The following is a 21,798-nucleotide window of genomic DNA, read 5'->3' on the forward strand; positions in this document are numbered from 1 at the left end:
CTCTCTTTACTTTCTACTCTTAATGAAAAAAAATTCCTATAAAGTATGTGACCCAACATTATTTGAGCTACCTGGTCTTCACATGGATATAAATATGTTTACAGGTACACGTGCAGATGTATTCTTGGATAGTTTCCAAAATGCATTTCTAGGGGCCAGGATTACAATGGTAAAATGACAGGCATACCTTAAAACAAATACCAAATCTGCACCATAATAACTGAAAATATTAGGACTACTGCATGAATCTAGATGCCATAAGAATTTAGAAATAAATAGATTGCTCTTTTCTTCTGACATTTACTCTGAAAGCATTTTCATTATATCTACTGTATATATATGCATGGCAAGGGACTGCTTTGATTTAGACTTGAATTATTGATGGTATTATGTAAACGAAGCATGGGAATTATCATAATGTCCTTATTTGTTAACCTTGCAACCCATTAAAAAATTACAGCCTGTTGGACAGTCACAGCTTCTTTGTAAAAAGAGAGAAAGAAAATATGCTTTTGTGTTACTAGGGTATATTTATCCTAAAATTAATCTTTTTCTTCTCTTCACAGAGGTCAACACAAATTGCCAGGGGCACCATAGTTAAGAAGAAACCCCCCCTCCCCCAAAAGGAGCAACTCTGCACATTATTCAAAGTGAAAGAATGCAATGTCATTGTATACTTCTGAATACAACAGCATAGGCTCTAAGATCAAATGGCCATGCTACAGTTATATAAATCCTGTACTAAATTTCTCTCAATGAAAATGCAGGTGCAGTTAACTCCTATCAGTTTCAATTTATAATGATTATTATCAAAACAAAGATATAAAATAAGCAGTTCGTGTACTTACCTAATTTTATTTTTAAACTTCCTAATTAGTTCCTCAGTTTTCATTTGGACATTATTTTACTTTTGACACTTTCGCACATTAAAAAATGTCTCACAGAGAGAGAACCTTATAAAATAAGGTTACAGCTTGTTAAAATAATGTTGAAAATTTAATTATTCTCATTTATTATCCACATTTTCTAGGGCTTGCTTTTTTTTGTTTGTTTAATCTTTTATTATAGAAAATTTCAAACATTCACAAGAGTAGAAAAGAACAGACAGAATAGCAGAATGAACCTCCCTGTACACATCACTCAGCGCCAACAGGTATCCAGCCCAGGCCGATTCTGTGGTCCTTTTGTCTTAATCTGTCTTTAAATCAAGCTGAACCACCAGATAACCATACATTCAAGATATATTACTGGCCCCTTCACTGTTTTCACCACACGACCATTAGGCATGATTGCAACTTAGAATATCCTGATGAATTTTCAAAGTGACCTCTAGAAAAAATTTGCTTTTGTACTTCTTTTTTTTAAAATAGGTCTTCATTGGAGCATAATTGCTCCATAGTACTGTGTTATTTCTGTTGTACACCCAAGTGAACCAGCCACATGCACACATGTGTCCCCATATCCCCTCCCTCTTGAGCCTCCCTCCCATCCTCCCTATCTCAGCCCTCTAGGTCTAGGGCTTTCTTCAGAATAGGTAAGAAGCTTTCCCAGGTCACTTTACGTAATCCAGCTAAGGCTGATTGAGTTGTTACAACGAAGCTGGGCGTAGCAATTATTTGAGGATGCCTGTAGATTTTTGAGAAGCATGAGATAATTAAAGTTTCAGGTGACTATTAGGCTTACTCTAGTGACATAATTATTTGTAAACTAGCTTGATTTGGTCTTCCAAGTGAAATTTTTCATGGGGAGGGATGGTTTGCCATGAAGGTCAGTGCTGCAGCGGTGGCCTGTTGAACCCCGGCTGGCAGGTTCCACAGCGTATCGGCTAAATCTACCTCTGCAGGTGCTGGCAGCTGCTTGCACTGCAAGGTTCCACATGGCGGGGTTAGCAATTCTGATGATCTAAGGAGATAGGACTTCTATACCTTAAGCCTTCTACAATATAAGGACTAGAAGTTTAAAAGCATACAACATACAAAAATAAATAAACATTTAAAGACTGTAATGCGACATTTTTTTGTTTTAATAAAAACCAAACTTTCAAATCTTCGCTCCACTGGCCACTGTACTTTGCTCCACATATAATTCTTGGAGGAAATTAAACAGCTTTCCAGCCAATTAATAAGCCGTTATTAAATGTCGACAGTGTGATGAATAAGTGTGCTAGGGTAACAGAAAAATGAATATATAGTACATGGCATGGTCCTGCTTGCAAGGGTTGAAAATCTGACTGAGGAAGACAAAACCAATCTACGTGAAATAACTTGAGGAGAAGTAAACATGGACCGTGGTACTGATAATCTACTCCCTCCCTCCGATGAGTGTGCACCTGAATACCTGTGTGGGGTTTGTGATGTCTGAAGGTATATAACTGGGAAAATCACTAGAATTGGAGGAAAAGGGAACAGGTGGTGGAAATTCTTGGTTTAAATGTGGTCAGAAGATCGGCAAACCCAGGCTGGTTTACAGAGAAATTTAGGATGGAGTTTGATTTTCCTGAGGTAAATAAGCACATCCAAAGGTACAATAATGAATCTAGATCCCTTGCAGGGATTAAATATTGACCAAGCAATATCTGGCCCAATTTGTGACCTCAGTTTGAATTCTTTGAACTATATTTACTGTGAACTTTTATAAACTATTCAAGAAATTTTTTAAAAAGCTGCCTAGATCATTAAAATATCTGAACATAGACTACACCTAATGACAAAACCTGGCAGATATCGGAGGGTGAATCTCCCAGAAGTAGCACAGTGATTATCTGCATCCCCCTTTTCCCTTTGTGTCTATTCACAAACGTTAGGGGAAGTTGTAAGTAACTGTTAACATATAGGAGATTCAATGGATATTTTATAGTTCTCTCCCCACTTGCTCTGTCTGCATCAGCCTGCATAATATCTTTAAAACCCTCTTCCTGTGGCTTCTGAGGTACTGGGCGCCCTGGTGTTCTTCCCACCTCTCTGGCTGGTCCTCTTTGCTGGGTCCTCTCTACCTGACCCGTACACGTCTAGACTCAGCTCTGGTTCTCTTCTCTTCTCACCGTAGGTGGATTTCCTGGACAATCTCATCTACTCAACGGCTTCAGTCACCATGCACGTGTCCACCCGCCTGGCAGGTCATCTACCGACTAACCTTTGCTTAAGACTGCTGACTGTCTCAGCCACCACTTCATCTGGGTTAAGTGGTTACAATGTACAACAGTTCAGATGTACAAAAATGTCACTTGATGTTCCTAAAACTCGACTTAATTCCTCCCTCTTAGTGCTCACTTCGATTTTCTAGCGTGACGTTATTTTTAACGAATCCTAGTTAAACTCAGTTGCTTTCAATTTTCTTAGTGTCTTCTGAGAAAACTTAGTCATTCTGGGTTTCTGTTTTCTCCCTGGGCCACATCTAAGTTGGCGGGGGGTGGCTTTTGTAGCTTCATGTCATTATGGAGACAGGCACCTGCTCTGCAGCTCTTCTTCCTTTTCATTAGCATCTGCCCAGAGTAACTGCACTGCCTCGTCTCTAGTCACTGGCACAGACTGCATCTCCCAGTGTCCTCCCTTCCTACTTGGTTCTGGGTTGTCAGGTCTGCCCAGACCCCTCTGTGTCTTCAGGCCACTTCAGGCCCTCTCTCAGGCACTTCCTCTGCTACTCTCAGGGACAGGGGAAAATTCAGATGTTTGCCAAGTTGGCCTTCATTGAAGAATGAAGTGAACTATTCTGACTTTCTAGTAAAGTTCTGCTGCTTTTAGGCCTTTTCAAAGTCCCTGACAAAGCAATCTTGAGAAAGAAGAAGAGTGGAGGCATCACACTTCCCGATCTTAAGCTAAATAAAAAGCTAACGTAATCAAAACAGTATGGTACTGGCATTAAAACAAACACATAAATCAATGGCACAGAACAGAGAGCCCAGAAATGAACCCAAGTATATATGGTCAACTAATTTTGACAAGGGCATCAAGAATACATAATGGGGAAAGAATAAACAGCACTGGGAGAACTGGATAGCCACGTGCAAAAGAATGAAATTGGAATCACCTTACACCATACAAGAAAATCAGCTCAAAATGGATTAAAGACTTAAACGTAAGACCTGAAACCATAAAAATCCTAGAAGAAAACATAGGGGAAAACCTTCTTGACATTGGCCTTGCTAGTAATATTTTGGATATGACACCAAAAGCTCAGGCAATAAAAGCAAAAATCAACAAGTGGGACTACATCAAACTAAAAAGCTTCTGCACAGCAAAGGAAACCATCAACAAAATATAATAGGCAACCTACAGAATAGGAGAAAATATTTGCAAACCACATATTGGATATATTTTAGACAATATCCAAATAACCAAAATAAGGAACTCATGCAACTGAACAGCCAAACACACACACACACACACACACACACCCCCCAAGCAACCAGATTAAAAAATTGGCAAACAACCTGAATTGACATTTTTCCAAAGAAGACATGCAAACGGCCAACAGTATATGAAAGAGTGCTTTCATACAAATCAAAATCTCAATGAGATATCACCTCACATGTATCAGGATGTCTATTATCAAGGAGACAAGAGAAACAAATGCTGGCGAGGATGTGGAGAAAAGGGAACCCTTGTACACCTTCGGTGAGAAGGTACATTGGTTCAGCCATTATGGAGAACAATATGGAGATTCCTGAAAAAACTAAAAATAGAACTACCATATGATCCAGCAATCCCTCTTCTGGGTATCTATCCCCCAAAAATGAAATCAGTACCTTACATGATATGTTTATGTTCACTGTAACATTATTCACAATAGCCAAGATAGGGAAAACAACCTAAGTGTCCAGCAACAGAAGAATGAATAAAGGATATGTGATACACACACACACACACACAGGAATATTATTCAGCCTTAAAGAAGATCCTGCCATTTGGGACAACATGGATTAACCTGGAGGACATTATGCTGAGTGAAATAAGCCAGACGCAGAAAGAAGAAAAACCTCATGATCTCACTTATACATGGAATCTAAAAACATCGAACACTAGAAGCAGAGAGCAGAACGGTGGTTACCAGGGGTGGGGAGGCGGGGGAAACAGGGAGATGTTAGTCAAAGGGGACAGAGTTGCAGGTGTGCAGGATGAATAAGTCTAGAGATCCAATGTGCAGCTCGGTGACTACAGGTAATAATACTGTACCGAATCCTGGGAATGTGCTAGGAGAGTGGATTTCAGGTGCTCTCATCACACACACGCCAAAAAAGGCAACTATGTGAGAAGATATGTTAATTAGCTTGACTGCAGTCATATTTCACCAGGTATGTGGGCCTCAAATCATCACGCTGTGCACCTTAAAGCACTTTCAGTAAACACACATACACAACACACGACACACACAAGTCGTGGCAATACACTGGCAGCCCCCACTCCCCTCCAGGAAGCATCCGCCGCACCCCTCCACCCCCTGCTTCCTGCTGAGCCCTGGGCTGAGCTGCTTACCGGGACGCTCCCTCCAGCACCTCACTGCCCCGCCTCCACCAGGGCCTCTGCACACACAGCCGAGAGAGGCTGAAGCCCCCGAGCCCCATCTCGGCTCCTGCCGGGCAGCAGGCCTCTGGGCAGGGTCATCGGTGGCACTCAAACTAATGGGCCTCTGGGCTCTGACTTGCCAAGCTGCGTCTTCACGTCAAGAGGTCTGGGCCAGGGCCTGGTAGCAGCGGGGTTGGGAAGGGTGCACACTTCGTGGCAGTGGTTTTTTTGGTTTTTTTTTTTTAAAGCTTCATACAAGTCTTGAAAACAATGTGGCAGGGTAATTGATTGAAACATTAAGCTATTTTTCCTTCCTCCCATATCAGACAAATAGCCGGGCTCATCTTAGTCTTTTCCTGCCTAAGGGACTTTCACGGAAGTTGCCTGAGGTTAGCGGCAGTCCTGCCTTTGGTAAGAGCCACACTCATTGCAGAGGTGGGGCCTGGTGCCCTGAGTGGGTGGAGGGCCTCCGAGAAATAAGGACCAAAGGAAAATAAATGCAGATTCTCCCAGACAGGGACCAGCAGGGCCATCGGTGGCTGCCCCTGGGGGAGGTGGTAAGGCTGCAGGGAGGAGGGCTACCTGGAGCGTGTGCAAACCCAGTAAGACTCCTGACACGCCAGTTTCCCGGCGTCTCCTGCGCATGTGGGAGCAGCAGAGCCTCGCGACGTGTAGAGATCGTGAGGCCAGCTAGGAGATGAGTGTCACAGCAGTACCTGTGGGCAACTAACTAGTGACTACAGGCTTTACCTGATCCTTTGGTGGGTATATAAGGCCCCGGGGCCTTTGCACAGCCCTGGGGAAGGGGAGGTCTGATAATTCCTGAGTCTGAATTCACCACCAGTTTAGTGAATGTGGGCAGAGAGTGACTTAGGCTGATAAGAAGAAAATTTAATAGTGCATCTGGGTTTGTGCATCTGAACGGAGATTTGCACCTTCTACTTACCATACAGATTTTGACAGAAGATATACTTCACTTGTTTGCTCCCTCTTATCCAAACTGCACCCTGCTCCCCACCCTCCCCCAACTCCATCCCTTTCTACTCCCTTTTGGTGTCATATGCCAAGTTCTAGTTAAAGTGTATATAAAGGGAAAAAAGAAAAGAAAAAGAAAAGAAGAGGAGAATGAAATCAAAAAAGGTAGGGGGGTATGTGGAACATTCTGGAAAAGTGTGTATCTACTTATAAAAAATGAAATAAAATGAAGGCTCTTGCCAAGACAGTTAGAACATTGTCACCTCAAACGTGCTATAGAATAAAGGTGGGCAACTAATAAACAAAGTATCTGGCTTTGCCTGTCCCTTCAGGAAGTTCCAACTCTACCCATCTTTACCTGAGATGCACTGCTGAGAAGAAACTCGTCCAGTAATTGGCTTATGAGGATAGACACCCAGATAAAGAGGCTTCAGTTGCTGTGACAAAATCATTTCATTCAGTTTTTTCTGCAGAATGAAATATTCTTCAGAGAGCTTTGATATCTAAAAAGAAGGTCACATGTCAGATTAAATCAAGGAAGAGAATTCAGTGAGCTCCACAGGTACACTGGGGTCTGATCAATTCCTGAACCGCTCCCCCTGGGGCTCTCATGTATTTCTTCTCCAGGACTCACCCTGACCCTGTACCAAGGTCGGATAAAGTCCTCACTTGACAAAACCTCCCCCTTTGTGCTACTTGCCCATCTCACATTTTCCATTCAAAACTGTCCAACATGTGACCCTCCAGAAGCACTCTCTCCTGATAACTCCTTCCCAGGGTCCCTGAGATCTGGCTTCCATCCTTACCATTCTGCTGCCGAGGCTCTTCTGCTTTTATCCTGAGGAACCCCTCTGCTGACTTTGACTGTGTTAGCCTCCCTCCTTTCCTGTCCAGGCTTCTTCGCCTGACTTCAGTGCTACTCTCTCTCTTCCAGTTCCTCTTTCCATCCTGGCCCCTCTGCCTCTACCTTGTCTGTTAACACGGCTGCCCTGCTAGGTTGAAGGTGGGGCTCCTGCTTTTCTGCCTCTAGCTCTGCTCCCGGGGAGTACTGAATCCACTCCCACGGTGGTATTTGCCAGCTGTAGGTGGATGCCCGGCGATTCTACATCTCCTGAATGTTGCAGTTGCTTGGCAGGTCAGGGTCCTAATCTCTGCTTTGGTCTTTAGAGTGAGCAGATTTATCACAAGGAAGGGAAGGACTGCCTGTATATTAAACTCAATATTTCCATGTGCTTAAAAAAGTAGAACAGGAAGGGACTAAATAAAACAATGGCAGATCTATGACCAGCTAGGGGTTGGAGATGTTTGGGCCACACTCATGACAGTCAGGGGGTGTCCAAGGGCAGTTACCGTGTTTCTTGTGGGCTTAGCCACCGTCAGACAAAAGGCAGAGTTTAGAGACTCAGCAGTAATAGGTGATCCTTCTTTGAACCCACTATGACATTTCTTCTATGATTTCATACACTATTGACTACCCTGATAGTACATATTCATTTATAATATGCATTTTAGAGGCCACCTAGTGAAAATCCTTCACTTTACACAGGGGAAAATAAGGGTGCTGACACATACAGTGATTTTCTCAAGGTCAAACACCTAGAAAGAGAGAAAGAGCTGGAGTGGGGCAGGGACAGAGGCCTGTGATCTCTCCACAGCACTAATTTATCAGAGTTCCATGTACACCTGGGAGAAGCCCTAAAGCCGACTGCCCCTTCTAGAAACAGCTGAAACACGCCTACCAATAGCACGAGATATTCTCCAAGAGGGAATTTTCCTTTGTGGTTTTTCTTGATGGTTCCTCATGGCCATGATGGAACATATAGACTGTCATCTTCATTGCATATATGCTCAGTAATGCTACAATCTGATTCTGATACCTAATTATGTCTTCTCAAAATTTGGGGTACGGAAAGCATAGACTTGAGGATTTTGAAAACTTTTTTTTTTCAGCTATAATGGAAGATCTCAGATACATGGAAATTTGCATTGTCAAATGCCAGCATTTTAGTAGGCTGTATAAACCAATGACTAGTCTCCTTACTACACAAGATTTCCATCGTATTTTATACTATTTTTATCACAGAAATTTGTTTACAAAATTTATGGCTATTCGAATAGCACCGTCCCTGAGATGTTTTATTGAAAAGGTTTGCAATCTCATAAAAACAGATGAAACAATAAATCAGTTATCAATTGTCTGTTTAACTCAGTTATCGTGGAGTTCCCAGAGACCGGTACTAGTAAACAAATTTGTTCGTTTACATACCTGTTTTGAAAAAATTGCCAAATCACATGCTTCTTTTTCTGAAATTGCTTTTGAGTCTTTATCACTCTCCATCCTGATGTTACAGGATTCCTCAAATTTTGCGGGATGGGAATACAAAGTGTGAGTATTTCTTGCTACTTCTGTCGGTGTTGCAACCGCTTTTTGATTTTTAAAAGAAGACATCCTGTCCTTCCTTAACTGCTGCCCCCTCTTGTAGCCCCGGTATTTGCTCTGAATGAACACCGCTGCTTTGTCTTCTTTTTCCTGGGCTTGCATTGCCGGTTCGATTTGCCTCTCTTGGACCGTCCCATGCCTCACAGGGTTCCTCTGATGACTGCATACTGGGGCATTCTGGGTGACCACAGACGTCTTCTTTTCTTTTTCCTTGCTACTTGCATCTTGGCAAACCGACCTCTGGCTAAGACCAGGTTCTAAAGTTTTTTTAAAAGAAGGCTGCTTAGGAGCTGAGGTCTCCTGTGCTAACCAAAGTCCTGGGTAGCTTGGCCTTTCTGATATGGCCTTCCTTTCTAGATATGCTGCTTTTGAGTCTTTGAAATTCCTTTCCTCTGTGTACCACTGATAATAATTCTGGACCACAGTGTCCTCCTTTTCCATTTTCCTTATCTTACTATTTTCTTCCAAGTCTTTCATATACTTCTTATTGGTGTTTACTTCTGCCCAAGGGTCCCCCACCAGATACAATTCTTGCTTAGCCTCTTCCTCATACATGTTGTTCATTTTTTTCGGGGCCTGATATCCTCTGTTGTTACTTTCCATAGCATTCGTGGATTCCCCCTCAGCCTTGAAAGTAGAAGTCTTCACTACAGATGTACTCCCCTTATTATTTGGAGCTGGAATGACTGTTTCATTAGTAGAGACTGCATTCTCTGTCTGTTTCTTCACAAAAGATTCCCTGTGTAAAATATATTGCATCGGAATATATGATACTAAACTAGAGTTTATTACCTTGTTTGGCAATAGCACATGTTACATTATGTTGGGAGAAAAGCAAAAGGGACAAAAAAGCTCAAAATAAAAACTTATCAAGTCACAATACCTGAGTATTTCTCCAAAATGTCCTCTCTAGTGACAACTGTGATGGCTACTCAAATAATGAGAAAACTAGCTTCAAATTAGAGTGAGAAATAACCTAGCATAATTTCACTTACTGAGGTATCAAAATCCTAGGAATTTAATCACTTCAAGATATGTCCTTTTCCAAGAAATTATCTTTTTTGCTTCATTCAGGATTGTATTTCTTCCAAAAGTAGCAGAGGGTACAGAGTAGTGGGAAAAGATGATTATAGTACATGTATTACATTAAGAAAACAAGGAAAAAAACACATTTTCCTCTTTCATAATTTTCTGTGATAGCCATCATTTGTTAGTATTTGTCACAATTCTGAAAGATTTGAGAAGAGCTAAAATAATAAAAAGCTAGAAGGTGATGTAGGAACAAACATAATGTTGGGAGTTCAGTTAGTGAGGGCATACATTTAAAAATACTCTCATCGAGTCCCTAGATTATTAAAACATATTGTAACTCAGCAGAAACCTTTGAATCTCTTGGTAGCCTTTTGTTTCTTTAAGAAGTCATTTTGCTTTTTAGAGACATGAAAAAAGTTGGTTACTTAGTTTTACATTTTATTAAAGTGTCATCTTCTCTTGTAAACTAGCAATTTTACATACAATGGTGAAAAAACACTGGCTGTTAAATTTGTTTCAGCTTCAAGACATTACGATTAAATAGGAAATTAAAAAAAAAAAAGATATGTCCTTTTCCAAACAAAGTACCTACAGTAAGGAGATGTGGAAACTATATCTACATTTGAGACCAGTAAGTAGGGTATGTTCACTAGGTTGGCGTGCTGTACGTTGATAAGCTCTAAGTCTACGGATCACAGAAAATATCTTACAAAATTCAAGGAAAAGCAGTGTCCCTGCTATGGTTCATGATCTTGTAATACGTTGGCCAAAATTTCACAGTTGTTCCTTTATTAATACCCTTTTGAAAGGACAGTTGGAATGATTTCCCCTTAACCTGAAGATAAGATCTTCTTCGAGGAGGAAAGTGTGGTCATCTGAGTGAAATGCCAACAAACTCTCAAATAGGGTAAAGAACACAAAAGTGGCCACGGGGTGTCACTGACATTTGATGCATCACTGTTAGGAACCTGGTTAGGTACGAGAAAGACTGTGGACTTTTATTTTTTTAATTTTTATTGGAATAGAATTGCTTTACAATGTTGTGTTAGTTTCTACTGTACAGCAAAGTGAATCAGCTATACATACATATATATATATATATTTATATATATATATATATATATTTATATATATATCCCCTGCTTTTTGGATTTCCTTCCCATTTAGGTCACCACAGAGCACTGAGTAGAGTTCCCTGTGCTATACAGCAGGTTCTCATTAGTTATCAATTTTATACATAGTAGGGTATATATATCAATCCCATTCTCCCAATTCAACCTACCCCTCCTTCCCCCCTTGGTATCCATAAGTTTGTTCTCTACATCTGTGTCTCTATTTCTGCTTTGCAAATAAGTTCATCTGTACCATTTTTCTAGGTTCCACATATAAGCAATATTATATGATACTTGTTTTTTTCTTTCTGACTTACTTCACTCTGTATGACAGTCTCTAGGTCTATCCACGTCTCTGCGAATGGCACTATTTCATTCCTTTTTATGGCTGAGTAATATTACATTGTATATGTGTACCACATCTTGTTCATTGTGGACTTTATTTTGTGACTTTCCAGGTGTGAAAAATCTACACTGTCAAGATGGTATAAGAATGAACATTATTTTACCTTTTATTTTCAAAGTTTTTCTTGTAGTCAAATTCCTGATCTTGAGTCTGAATGGTTTTTACTGCTGTGTTTTTCGTGTTAACAATTTCTTTCCTTTGTTTCCTGGCTAGATGTCCTCTTGCAGCTGAAACATATAAGGCCCAGAGCAGTGTTAATTATAATAAATAAAAAGCATTACTTCAATGGGTAGAAACAAATGGCTTTTGACCATCAGTGTCAAAGAGGAAAATGAAATTAAAGACTCCAAATAGAACAGGTTCGAAAAAATATGGGAATCATTAACAAGACTCTTCCAGACGACAAGCTTTAGCAAGAAAATAATTAAAGTAACTTTCGTATTAAGGGGAGTATTAAGATGAAACTAAAATGATAGAGATGAGCTAAGTTGATGAAAAAGACAACATGTACTCACTCATTTGCTTAAACTCTGCTAATGCTTATGTTTCTTTTATTTCTGCCATGTTCAGCTATTCATGGGAGAAAACCCCTATTATCTAAGTATATGGTTTGGACCTTTCGGCCAATTATTCTTGGAGCCAGATATATTTCAGAATTCAGATTTAAACTTTTAAAAAAAAATTTTTAGAAAAGTAATTCGGAACAAATAACATATATTCTGTAAAATTCCCCATGGTAAGTCAGCATTCCATAGTCAAACACATGAATATTTCTCCAGAAAAACACACAATTCTTACCAAGTGGGATGAATAAAGGACTGTGAATATTAGGTCATGTTTCACTTCCAAATGAGTTACGAAAAGCCTCTTTTTTCAGTGTTTTATGAAGTTTGGAATTGTGGATAAAGAATTAAATCCCAAATTGCAGGGTTTGCATTTTTGATGTCCCAGTGAGAAGTGAAGGGCTTAAAATTCCAAAAGATGATGATGAGCTCTTACGGATTGACAAATTGGAACTGGACCTTGAACTGAATCTTTTGAATGTCAGTCAGCTACTCTGCCCACCACATCAGTGTTCTTCAGAATGTAGGTTGCAAATAAATAGTGGATCATAAAATCGATTTAGTGGGCCAAATCTAACATCTAGAAATTAAATGGAATAAACCAGAATAGAAAAGTATCAGAATACAGTGCTTGTAGTATGTGTGTGTATCGGGTTACAGAGTAAAATACATTGTTTGTTATGGGTATCTAGTCAAAAGTTTTTGAAAGATATTGTATTAAGCCATGCTGGGTTCTAAATTTAGCTTTTTATAGAAAAATGGAAAGTGAAATCCAAAGTCTATTAATACATTTAATAAAAACTTGTGAAATATGATTATAAATATTATTTCCCTACAGTTAACAGAAAGAAATGGATGCCCTTTAGCAGAATGAGATTTCATTAAGTTGTCAAAAATTATGGCAAGTGTAACCTTTGGAATAAAGTAGGGAAAATGTTATTGTCCAATGGGTTATAATAATATGATTCTTGAAATCTACAATTAATTCAGTCACTTGCTGTATCTTGCACAATACGTCAATTGTGTTTCATTGTGACAGAAAATTTAAAAATTATTTTCTTTAAAACAAAACATTTATTCAGATATTAAAAGTGTCAGTCACTACAACAATCGTTCAGATTTAGCATAGAGAAAGTATCAAGGCAACAGAGTGGAATTAAACACGAAAGCTACATAAGAATTGGAGGTAAGTAAGATTTGATTTCATGCACACATCTAAACACAGCATTATGTTTTGTTACAGGTGAGACGGTCTGAGTGATTACCTGACTGTATTATTATAGCGCTCTCTTTCCTTTTCTTCTGTATTTTTTGGTATCTTCTTGAACCCAAGAATCCTCTGACACAGGCTTGAATCAAAATAAGCTTGTCGATGGCTTCCTTTCGCATTAAATTTAACTGTTCCACATGATAATACTTAAGGAACACCTTAAAAGAATTAAAATAAAACACAAATAAAACTACGGCATGCAGGTGTGAAACAGTCATGTGCTGTGCTCTGAAGACTACATAATATTCTAAATGTTTTTCGATTTTGGAAATCACTATCTTTTGCTTTTTTGGCTTGGATGTTGCTATCACATTATAGATTTTTATGATTGAAGAAAACCTCTCTTTGAGAAGGAATATAGTTTAACAATCATACTGTTTATTTGCAACAGGTACCTAGGTTTTGTTGGATGGGCCAATATGAGTGGAGGATACCAAGCTCTTTTATCAAAGTTTTAGCATCAGATACTCTGGGCAAAGCTAATTTTTTATGCTTTTTGAAAGAAGTGATAATTAAACTTCCCAAACTTAAAAATCTTACAAATCTATTTGTAAGAGAGAGGACAATTATAGTTACAGGAGTTCATTCACCAAATGTTTACTGAGACCTATTCTATGTACTTATCTGCTGGGAGACAAAGGGGAACAAACCAGGGGCACTGCCCTTCAGGGGTTCACAGTGTTGTCAGTGGAGAGAGTAAGGCAGAGAGAGGGTCCCAGGCAGAATGAACAACTTTCTCACTGGACCCAGCAGCCACTGTGAAGATAGGCGGGCTGATTTTTGATGATTCTAAAATCAAAATGAATCGGAGCAACAGGGGAGCCTGAAGGCTCGGAGCTGTTCTCAACTAAGAGTTTTCAACCACTCCCAGGAAATAGGAAGGTATGTTTTTTTCTTTTAATGGCTAAATTTACTAATGAAAGTCACCTCGAAGAGAGTTTATTGAATCCACTAAGAAGTCACTTAAATTCAAATTTAAGAGCTGAGTCATGAGACCCGGTAACCCTGACGGTAGAATTCTCTCAGCACTTAGAAGCCTGGCACCAAGGGCCAACAGTTTAGCATTACAGGTTTTGATTGAATTTAGTTTTAATTTCTACAGGACTCTAGATGTTAATATATTTAGTCTATTTTACTGCCGACAATTCATTTAAAATTCAATCTATCTAAAAAGGTCATCATTTTTTTTGCACAGCGTTAGGAATGTTCTTATATTGAATACTTTTATCCATCTTAATGAGTTGGAAAAGGTGAAGTGGAAAAATACAAATAGCTTTAAACTGTTGCTTAAATATCATGCAAAACTGGAACTGCAAAGGGCCTTTTTACAAGTTAAAACTCCATTTGAAGTTAGGCATGTGTTTCAGACCATAAATCATGAGATTTCAGCCTGACAAAATTCATTTTTGTGAGAATCTGAAAGAAAATGGTGTGAATAATAAACACATCTTTGTAATGCTCAGGAATTCCCCTTACTAAATACTAAAGTAAATACGGATTACTGAATATGTAGGACACTCCGTATAAGATAAACACTTTGAAATTTTCCTTTAATTGTTACAGGCCTAACTTTTCTTTTTTTAAATTAATTTTTATTGGAGTATAGTTGATTTACAGTGTTGTGTTAGTTTCTGCTATACAGCAAAGTGAATCAGTTATAAGAAAGACAAATATCATATGACATTGTTTATATGTGGAATCTAAAAAAATGGTACAAACGAACTTATTTACAAAACAGAAATAGAGTCACAGATGTGGAAAAGAAACTTATCGTTACCGAAGGGGAAATCGGGGGGGGGGGGATAAACTGGGAGATTGGAATTGACATATACACACGACTATATATAAAAGAGATAACTAACAGGCCTAACTTTTCATCTGAACATATGAAAATTCTGTCCCACACTTCCACAGCTAATATAAATTTCTTGGCAAGTGTGGCATTTCAGTCTACGCCTATGGAATAGCTGATAGCAGTTACTCTTGAGTGGTCAATCTGAGTACTTCTTTGCCTTAGCTTGATTCTTCTTCTCCATCCTCCCCCAGTGATACATTTAGTGTACTCCCAGGACCTGGTCCTGTTTATCTCCTTATCCCCATCTTGTTTGTAATGCTCTGAGGATATCTGAGAAGTAAATGCATCCTTTCTCCAAGAAGCCACCTATCTTACTTCCATATTCAAAACAGGTTATGATTTTGTACTTCATTCCTTAAGGCAGGGGTCCCCGACCCCCAGGAGGAACCAGGCCGCACAGCAGGAGGCGAGCGGCGGGCGAGCGAGCGAAGCTTCATCTGCCTCTCCCCATCGCTCGCATTACCGCCTGAGCCATCCTCCCCCCGCCCCCCATCCGTGGAAAAACGGTCTTCCACGAAACCAGTCCCTGGTGTCAAAAAGGCCGGGGACCGCTGCTTTAAGGGATTAAATAAGCTAAGATCTCACAGGCTCTCAAATCTGATACATAAACACACCAATATCCAAACACCTATAGTGTGAGTCTAGCAATAACATTTCACTCCGGATAAATTTCAAGTTTACAACAAAAGCAGATTTGAGAATTAGGAAAATAAAGAAAAACAGAATCCTACTGAAATCATTATGATTCTCGACAGCTTTTTGACTATATTTGGTGGTGATAAAATAGAGAAAATATAAAAGTCTGTTTTCTAGACTCATCCATTCCATCCTTTTTTGGATAAATCTTCAAGATATATTTTTCTTGAATTTCTTAAAAGAAACCTTTATGAGAGCAAAGTGTTTAATTCTGCTGAAGAAGGAAACCGTTATGACTTTATCAATTTTCTTCCCCTATTTCAAGCTAGAAATTCTATAACATGAAAAGCCATGATATTTTCAATCATTGTAAAATGTAATTCTCAGTACATCCACCATAAGTATGAATTTTTTCCTTGAAAATTACAGGAAAACATTACTTTCGTTTTTCCAAGAGCCCAGTTATCAAGACCAGCTTTTTCCAAAATGGTGGCACAGGTGTCAGGGCTCAGTGGAGGTTCTTCACACCACTTGTAACAGAGAACGTGGTACCTTTGAACGGGAGAGAGGGCTGGTTAGTATTTCATAAAAGTTCAACGTCTCAGGAGCCTGGTGGGCTTCTTAGAACAACTCTGCAGTAAACTGAATTCCAGACTGACTACTTGTGTAATTTGAGCATTGTTTTTCACTTCAGTGATGCTTTTCAACACAACACTAAAATCCCGTACAAAACTCTGTCGTTCAAAAAAAATTAACTGGATATTTTTTTAAAAGCAACCTTTCTCTGGTCACTAAAAGCAGAAGGACCGCAGTGGCAGAAGCAGAGGGAAAGATTTCATTCATTTTTTTCATCTTCACAAAAACACTGGGAGCTGATCTTCAGATTGGATGAAGGAGTTTAATTCTACACAAACTTCCCATATTACAGCAACAGTTGAGGGGAGGAAGTGAGTAAGGGGTTAATGCAGGAGGGAAATGAGAGAGGAGGAGATGTCCACTGCCCATCCGCCTGTGTTCTAGATGCCATCTCCTCCTGTCCCTCCTCCTCTTTTCTTCTGTATATTTTCAATCCCCTTTCTCTCTCCTGCCTCCTCACATTTAGCGCAAAACAATCCCCCTAAGTGCCTCTCCTCTGAAATGATTCCATATCCCCCACTGGCTCTGTAGACAAGTAGAAAGATGGTTTAGAATAACTGTCTCCATTTCCCTACTTCCCATCGCTCCTCAGCTCCTGGGATCTTATTTAATCGCATATGATCTTTTAGTGATGAAGCCTTAGCGGGTTGTTTTCCATCCTAATCCTAAGTGTTCTTTCTGTAGTTCTCCGTCTTGAGAGAGTGTCCCTGAGGTTCCCATCCCACTCTGCGCCCCCCCACCCCGTTTCTCCTCCCCCTTTTCAGTCTCCTCGACTTGCTGCTTAAATGCTAGGGCTCTACAGTGTTGTTTCTTTCTAAGCTCTCTCCACGTGTCTCATCTACATGCACGACTCTGACTGTTCCCTGTATGTGATGATTGCTACACATACATCCTCAGCCCTATTTCCATAAACTGGGAACACATTACTTCTGACTGCCTACCCTACATCCCCACCTGCTTATCCCACAGACACTCCAGACTCAGCAAAATGCATCACCTTTTCTTTCCTATCTCTGTGAATGATGTCACCCCTTCTTAAGGTACTAAAGCTAGAAACCTGTGCGTCATCCTAGATTCTTTCCTATTCTTCCCTCGGTGTATCCAACAAGCTTAGACATCGCTCTGAAATCCCTGTCTTTTTCTCTAGTCCTACTGCCCTTACCTTAAACCACCTCCTCTCACCCTGACACCTGCAACCACCGCCCGACTGGTTATGTGCGTCTTCACGCCCTCCTCCCCGCTTTCTAGCCCACGTCCACAGCTCTGCCTGAATTACCTTAATAAAATGAAAATCTGATCAAGTCCTTTCCTGACTTGAAAGTCTCCGAGAATTTCCCAAGTTCTAAGCTGGGATGGCAAAAAGCAGATGCTTTCAAAGGCTGGGCAGGCCACGTGAATATGTGAGCCGGGAAGCGTGACAACGTGGGAAATGCAGAGGTCACACCTGCTGAAAGGCAGTCTTTAAAACTGGTTGCCACGTATGATGACGAGTCTGCGTGCTCCCTCCTGCTCTGTATCCCCGCCCGCCTTGCTAGCCTCACCCTTGGCCATTTTCCACGGACATCTTGAGCTCCAGGCATGAAAGCTATTCACAATTATGCCAAAGGGCCACGTCTGCTCATGGCTCGATGCTTTTGGATGTGTCTTCCTCTATGCCTGTATGTCCTTCCATCCTCACTCCTTGTTCCCTCAAAGAAGACCTACTCTTTCAATATTCTAGAAACACTCCTTAACAAATCTTCCATGAATAGACCACTGGACTAACATTCTATTTCCCTGTGTAAGACACACCGGCTGATGTCCACTGCACGCTTGGGATGCGTGGGCAGCAGCTCTGCCTAGTGTGCCTGGGCGCTTCTGCTCCCACCAGGGGAGCTGTGTTTGCTGCCAAACCTATTCATTCACTTGGTGAGGAGTTATTCAAATAAATATCAGATAAACTGATGAAATGTGAGTGAGGAAAGCCAGAGGGCTGTTTCTCGAAAAGTGCATCAAATGCTTTGGTAAGACCTTCTGAAGAAGTACTTATTCTAAAAAACTATGGAATTAAACATGGATGAAGCCATTACAGAAGTTGGAGCAGGATCATAAGAATCAAGAAATAGGGCTTCCCTGGTGGCGCAGTGGTTGAGAATCTGCCTGCCGGTGCAGGGGACACGGGTTCGAGCCCTGGTCTGGGAAGATCCCACATGCCGCGGAGCAACTGGGCCCGTGAGCCACAATTACTGAGCCTGCGCGTCTGGAGCCTGTGCTCCGCAACAAGAGAGGCCGCGATAGTGAGAGGCCCGCGCACCGCGATGAAGAGTGGCCCCCGCTTGCCGCAACTGGAGAAAGCCCTCGCACAGAAAAGAAGACCCAACACAGCCATAAATAAATAAAAATAAATAAATTTAAAAAACAAAACAACACACAGAGGCCCCCCATCACTGCTCATGAAACCATTGTTTAAAAAAAAAAAAAAAGAATCAAGAAATATTTAGCCCTGTGATTGTTTCAGGAGTTATCTTTAACTTCTTGCTTCACCTCAAGAAATATGAATGGAAATCATACATAAGGGATTATGAATAGTTTATGTAAGAAAGAGTCAATAAACTCTGACTAGTGGACTTTATTCAAAGAAAAAAATAAGCCTATATCAAAAGATTGAAAAATGAATCCATGTTGATGTTCTAATATATATAGTATGTATTTATATATTACTTTTATGATTATCTGCTTTCTCTGAATTTCTACTATAATCTAAGAAGTCTCCCCCTTTTCTCCTCACTCCCACCAGCTCTACTTCATGCTCCCAGACCTGCACACTTTTAGCAAAAATATCCACTCTTTTTCATTCGTGTAACAAATACTTACTGAACACCTAGCGTGTGCCAGGCACCCTCCTAAGTGCTGGGGACACAGCAGTGAACACGGCAGACCAACACCCTGGCCTCCTGGAGTTTATGTTACATCGTATGATAATGTAGATAATCAGATCCCTGTTCCCACAACTAGTCTAGACTGTGAGTTTCTTAACGTCAGAGGTTCTTTTATGAATCTTTGGGTTAAGATTTGAGTTAATCTTTTGTTCAAGGACTGGAACATAGTGGGTGTGCAATTAAATGCTTGTTGAGTGACCCACGGACTGTCTCTGGGACTTGCTGTGGAAATAAACATCTAGGCGCACCAGATGAGCTTATGGAGGAAAGTCCCAGACCTGTGCTTTGTTGTGCCTCTTGTTTTAAATCCAACATACTGACTCTGCTTTGCTTTTTATGGGTTCACTTCATGGTGTACATTGTGGTATTTTAGACCACAGCAAGGCAGGTAGTAAGTAATATGGGGAGTTTGAGGCTGAGGCAAAAATAATAATGAAAATAATTATAGCTGATATGTACTGTCGACATTTGGCTCTATCTACAAACTTCATATATATTACTTCATTTAATGTTTATAACCACCTATAAAGCAGATATTGATACTATTATCATCATCCTTATTTGCAGATGGGAAGATTGAAGATTGAACGTTACTCAAGTAACACTGAACAAAGTCACACATTTAGTAAGTGGCAGAATTGGGATTCAAACCTGGGTTTTCTGATTTCAAAGCATGTGTACTTACCTCCTTCACTACACTACTTCCTTCGCTAAGTTCTGTTTGTTTTAGAGCTCTGACAGCCAAACCATTGTGTATAGGTGTCTGGTGGGAAAACGGAGCCAACTTCAGTGGCTTCTTAGTGTAAGGGTTCATTTGAAATAACTAGAGTAAAAACCCAGTGTCTTGTGCAAAGTAAGTTCATGTTATGTGTCTTCCTTTGGGATTATTTCTTTGTCACAAAACAGAAGAGTTTATCTACAACAGAATGGACAAAGGGTCTGATGAATTTTGCATCTTACAAGGAGGGTTAGTCAAAGGCTAAGCCAGACAGAGGAGGGTTATTTAGTCCTATTTACACCTCCACAGGGCCTTTGCAAATTGTCCTGCCTTCCTAAGAGTCTCCGCCAATTTGGATGACAGTTTTCAAATTAGTGACAGAGAAAAGGCTTAGCCTTTTATTTCTGGAGCTTCCTAGATTCAGAACAGTTATTCACATGTTCTCCATAAACTTAGTTTTTTCCCCTCTTCATTTATCATGTAGTAATTTGCTATTCTATAATAGCATGGGACTTGGAAGCATATTTAAAAATTTATTCTCACCTCTGACCTTCCAAATAAGTTACTTTCAAGTACAACATCATCAAGAAAATAAGCTCAGCTCTTTATGGGCCATATTGTAAAACCATAGATAGTTTTGAAACTACTAGTTTAGTCTAGCATTTAAGGCTCTCTCTTCATAACTTTACCTGATCGGTTGTCCCATCTGATCCCATCTTTATAATGTCTGTCACGTCAGTAACACATACTGTGCAGCCAGTCTAATCCAAGTCCCTCTAGTTTTTGGAACACCAACCTGTACACCAAGAAAGCCCCTTCCTGTCTTCTCCATAAACTATGCCCACCATCAGATCCCCGTTTAGCACTCTTTCTTGATATTCTCTCTTATCAGCCTTCTTGGAGATCATCTTTCTCTTCCCTGAACTCTTACACTATGTACCATCCCTTTGGATCTTGGTATTTATTACCCTGCGTTGTTCATTAACCTCCTATGTCTGCAGCTCTGAGAATCCTAACTGGATTGTTAACTCTTGAGGATCAAGCAAGCTTTAAAACTCAGTGTCTTCCACAGTACTTAGCACAGTGCCTTGTATATAAAAAAAAGTCACTGAAATTTAAGGGTACTTATATTAAGATTATATTAACGTCACCTATATTGATAGTTAAGCAAGTTAAAGATGAACTCTTCTCCTAAAAAATGAAAAGTATAATAATAAGGTCAAATTTTAATTTGAAATTTGAAACTCAAGAATGTTTGGGTTACCTGCTTTCATGTACAGAATGGAGAATTTACCTACTGGCCAATAAGAAATTCCAGTATTTTTTATTTCTTAAGTTTTGAATATAAAATTGGGTCTGCTCTGTGAGAAGTAAAGTCAATGATTAAATGTTGGCTGTACTTCTGAACTCTAAACCTTGAAGTTTTTAAGTCTGTCTTAAACTACTATAGAAGAGTTGCCAATATGAAAGTTACTATATTTATGTAATTTTGCTCTCCGTCATGAAAATGTGGTAGGGTTTTCTTCCTATCAAGGCAGTTCAAATGAATACTTTTCTTTCCTTTCCTAGGTCTCTAAAGAAAAAAAATCAAAAATTACCATGAATTGCTGAAAATATGAAAATTTGCAAAAAGAATTAGAATTCTCCTTTCATTTAGAAAGGGTCTTGGTTACCCCAAGTAAAAGAATGTTTGACACAGACAAGACAATGGTTTGTGTTTTTTTTGTGATTGCACA

At 39.9% G+C, this 21,798-nt stretch overlaps 1 protein-coding gene across 1 annotated transcript in view; it reads right to left on the minus strand.

Moving 5' to 3' along the window:
• Positions 1-21,798, minus strand: part of MYO3A (myosin IIIA) — a 171,558-nt gene that overhangs the window by 23,612 nt on the left and 126,148 nt on the right. The window contains exons 25-29 of the mRNA XM_061181578.1: positions 16,231-16,342; positions 13,295-13,457; positions 11,570-11,693; positions 8,743-9,655; positions 6,835-6,979 (exon numbers count right to left, since the gene is read on the minus strand). Of these exons, the coding sequence (XP_061037561.1) occupies positions 6,835-6,979; positions 8,743-9,655; positions 11,570-11,693; positions 13,295-13,457; positions 16,231-16,342 (1,457 nt within the window). The remainder of the gene's footprint in view (positions 1-6,834; positions 6,980-8,742; positions 9,656-11,569; positions 11,694-13,294; positions 13,458-16,230; positions 16,343-21,798) is intronic.

This window comes from Eubalaena glacialis, chromosome 2, assembly GCF_028564815.1.
Source record: "Eubalaena glacialis isolate mEubGla1 chromosome 2, mEubGla1.1.hap2.+ XY, whole genome shotgun sequence".
NCBI lineage: Eukaryota > Metazoa > Chordata > Mammalia > Artiodactyla > Balaenidae > Eubalaena > Eubalaena glacialis.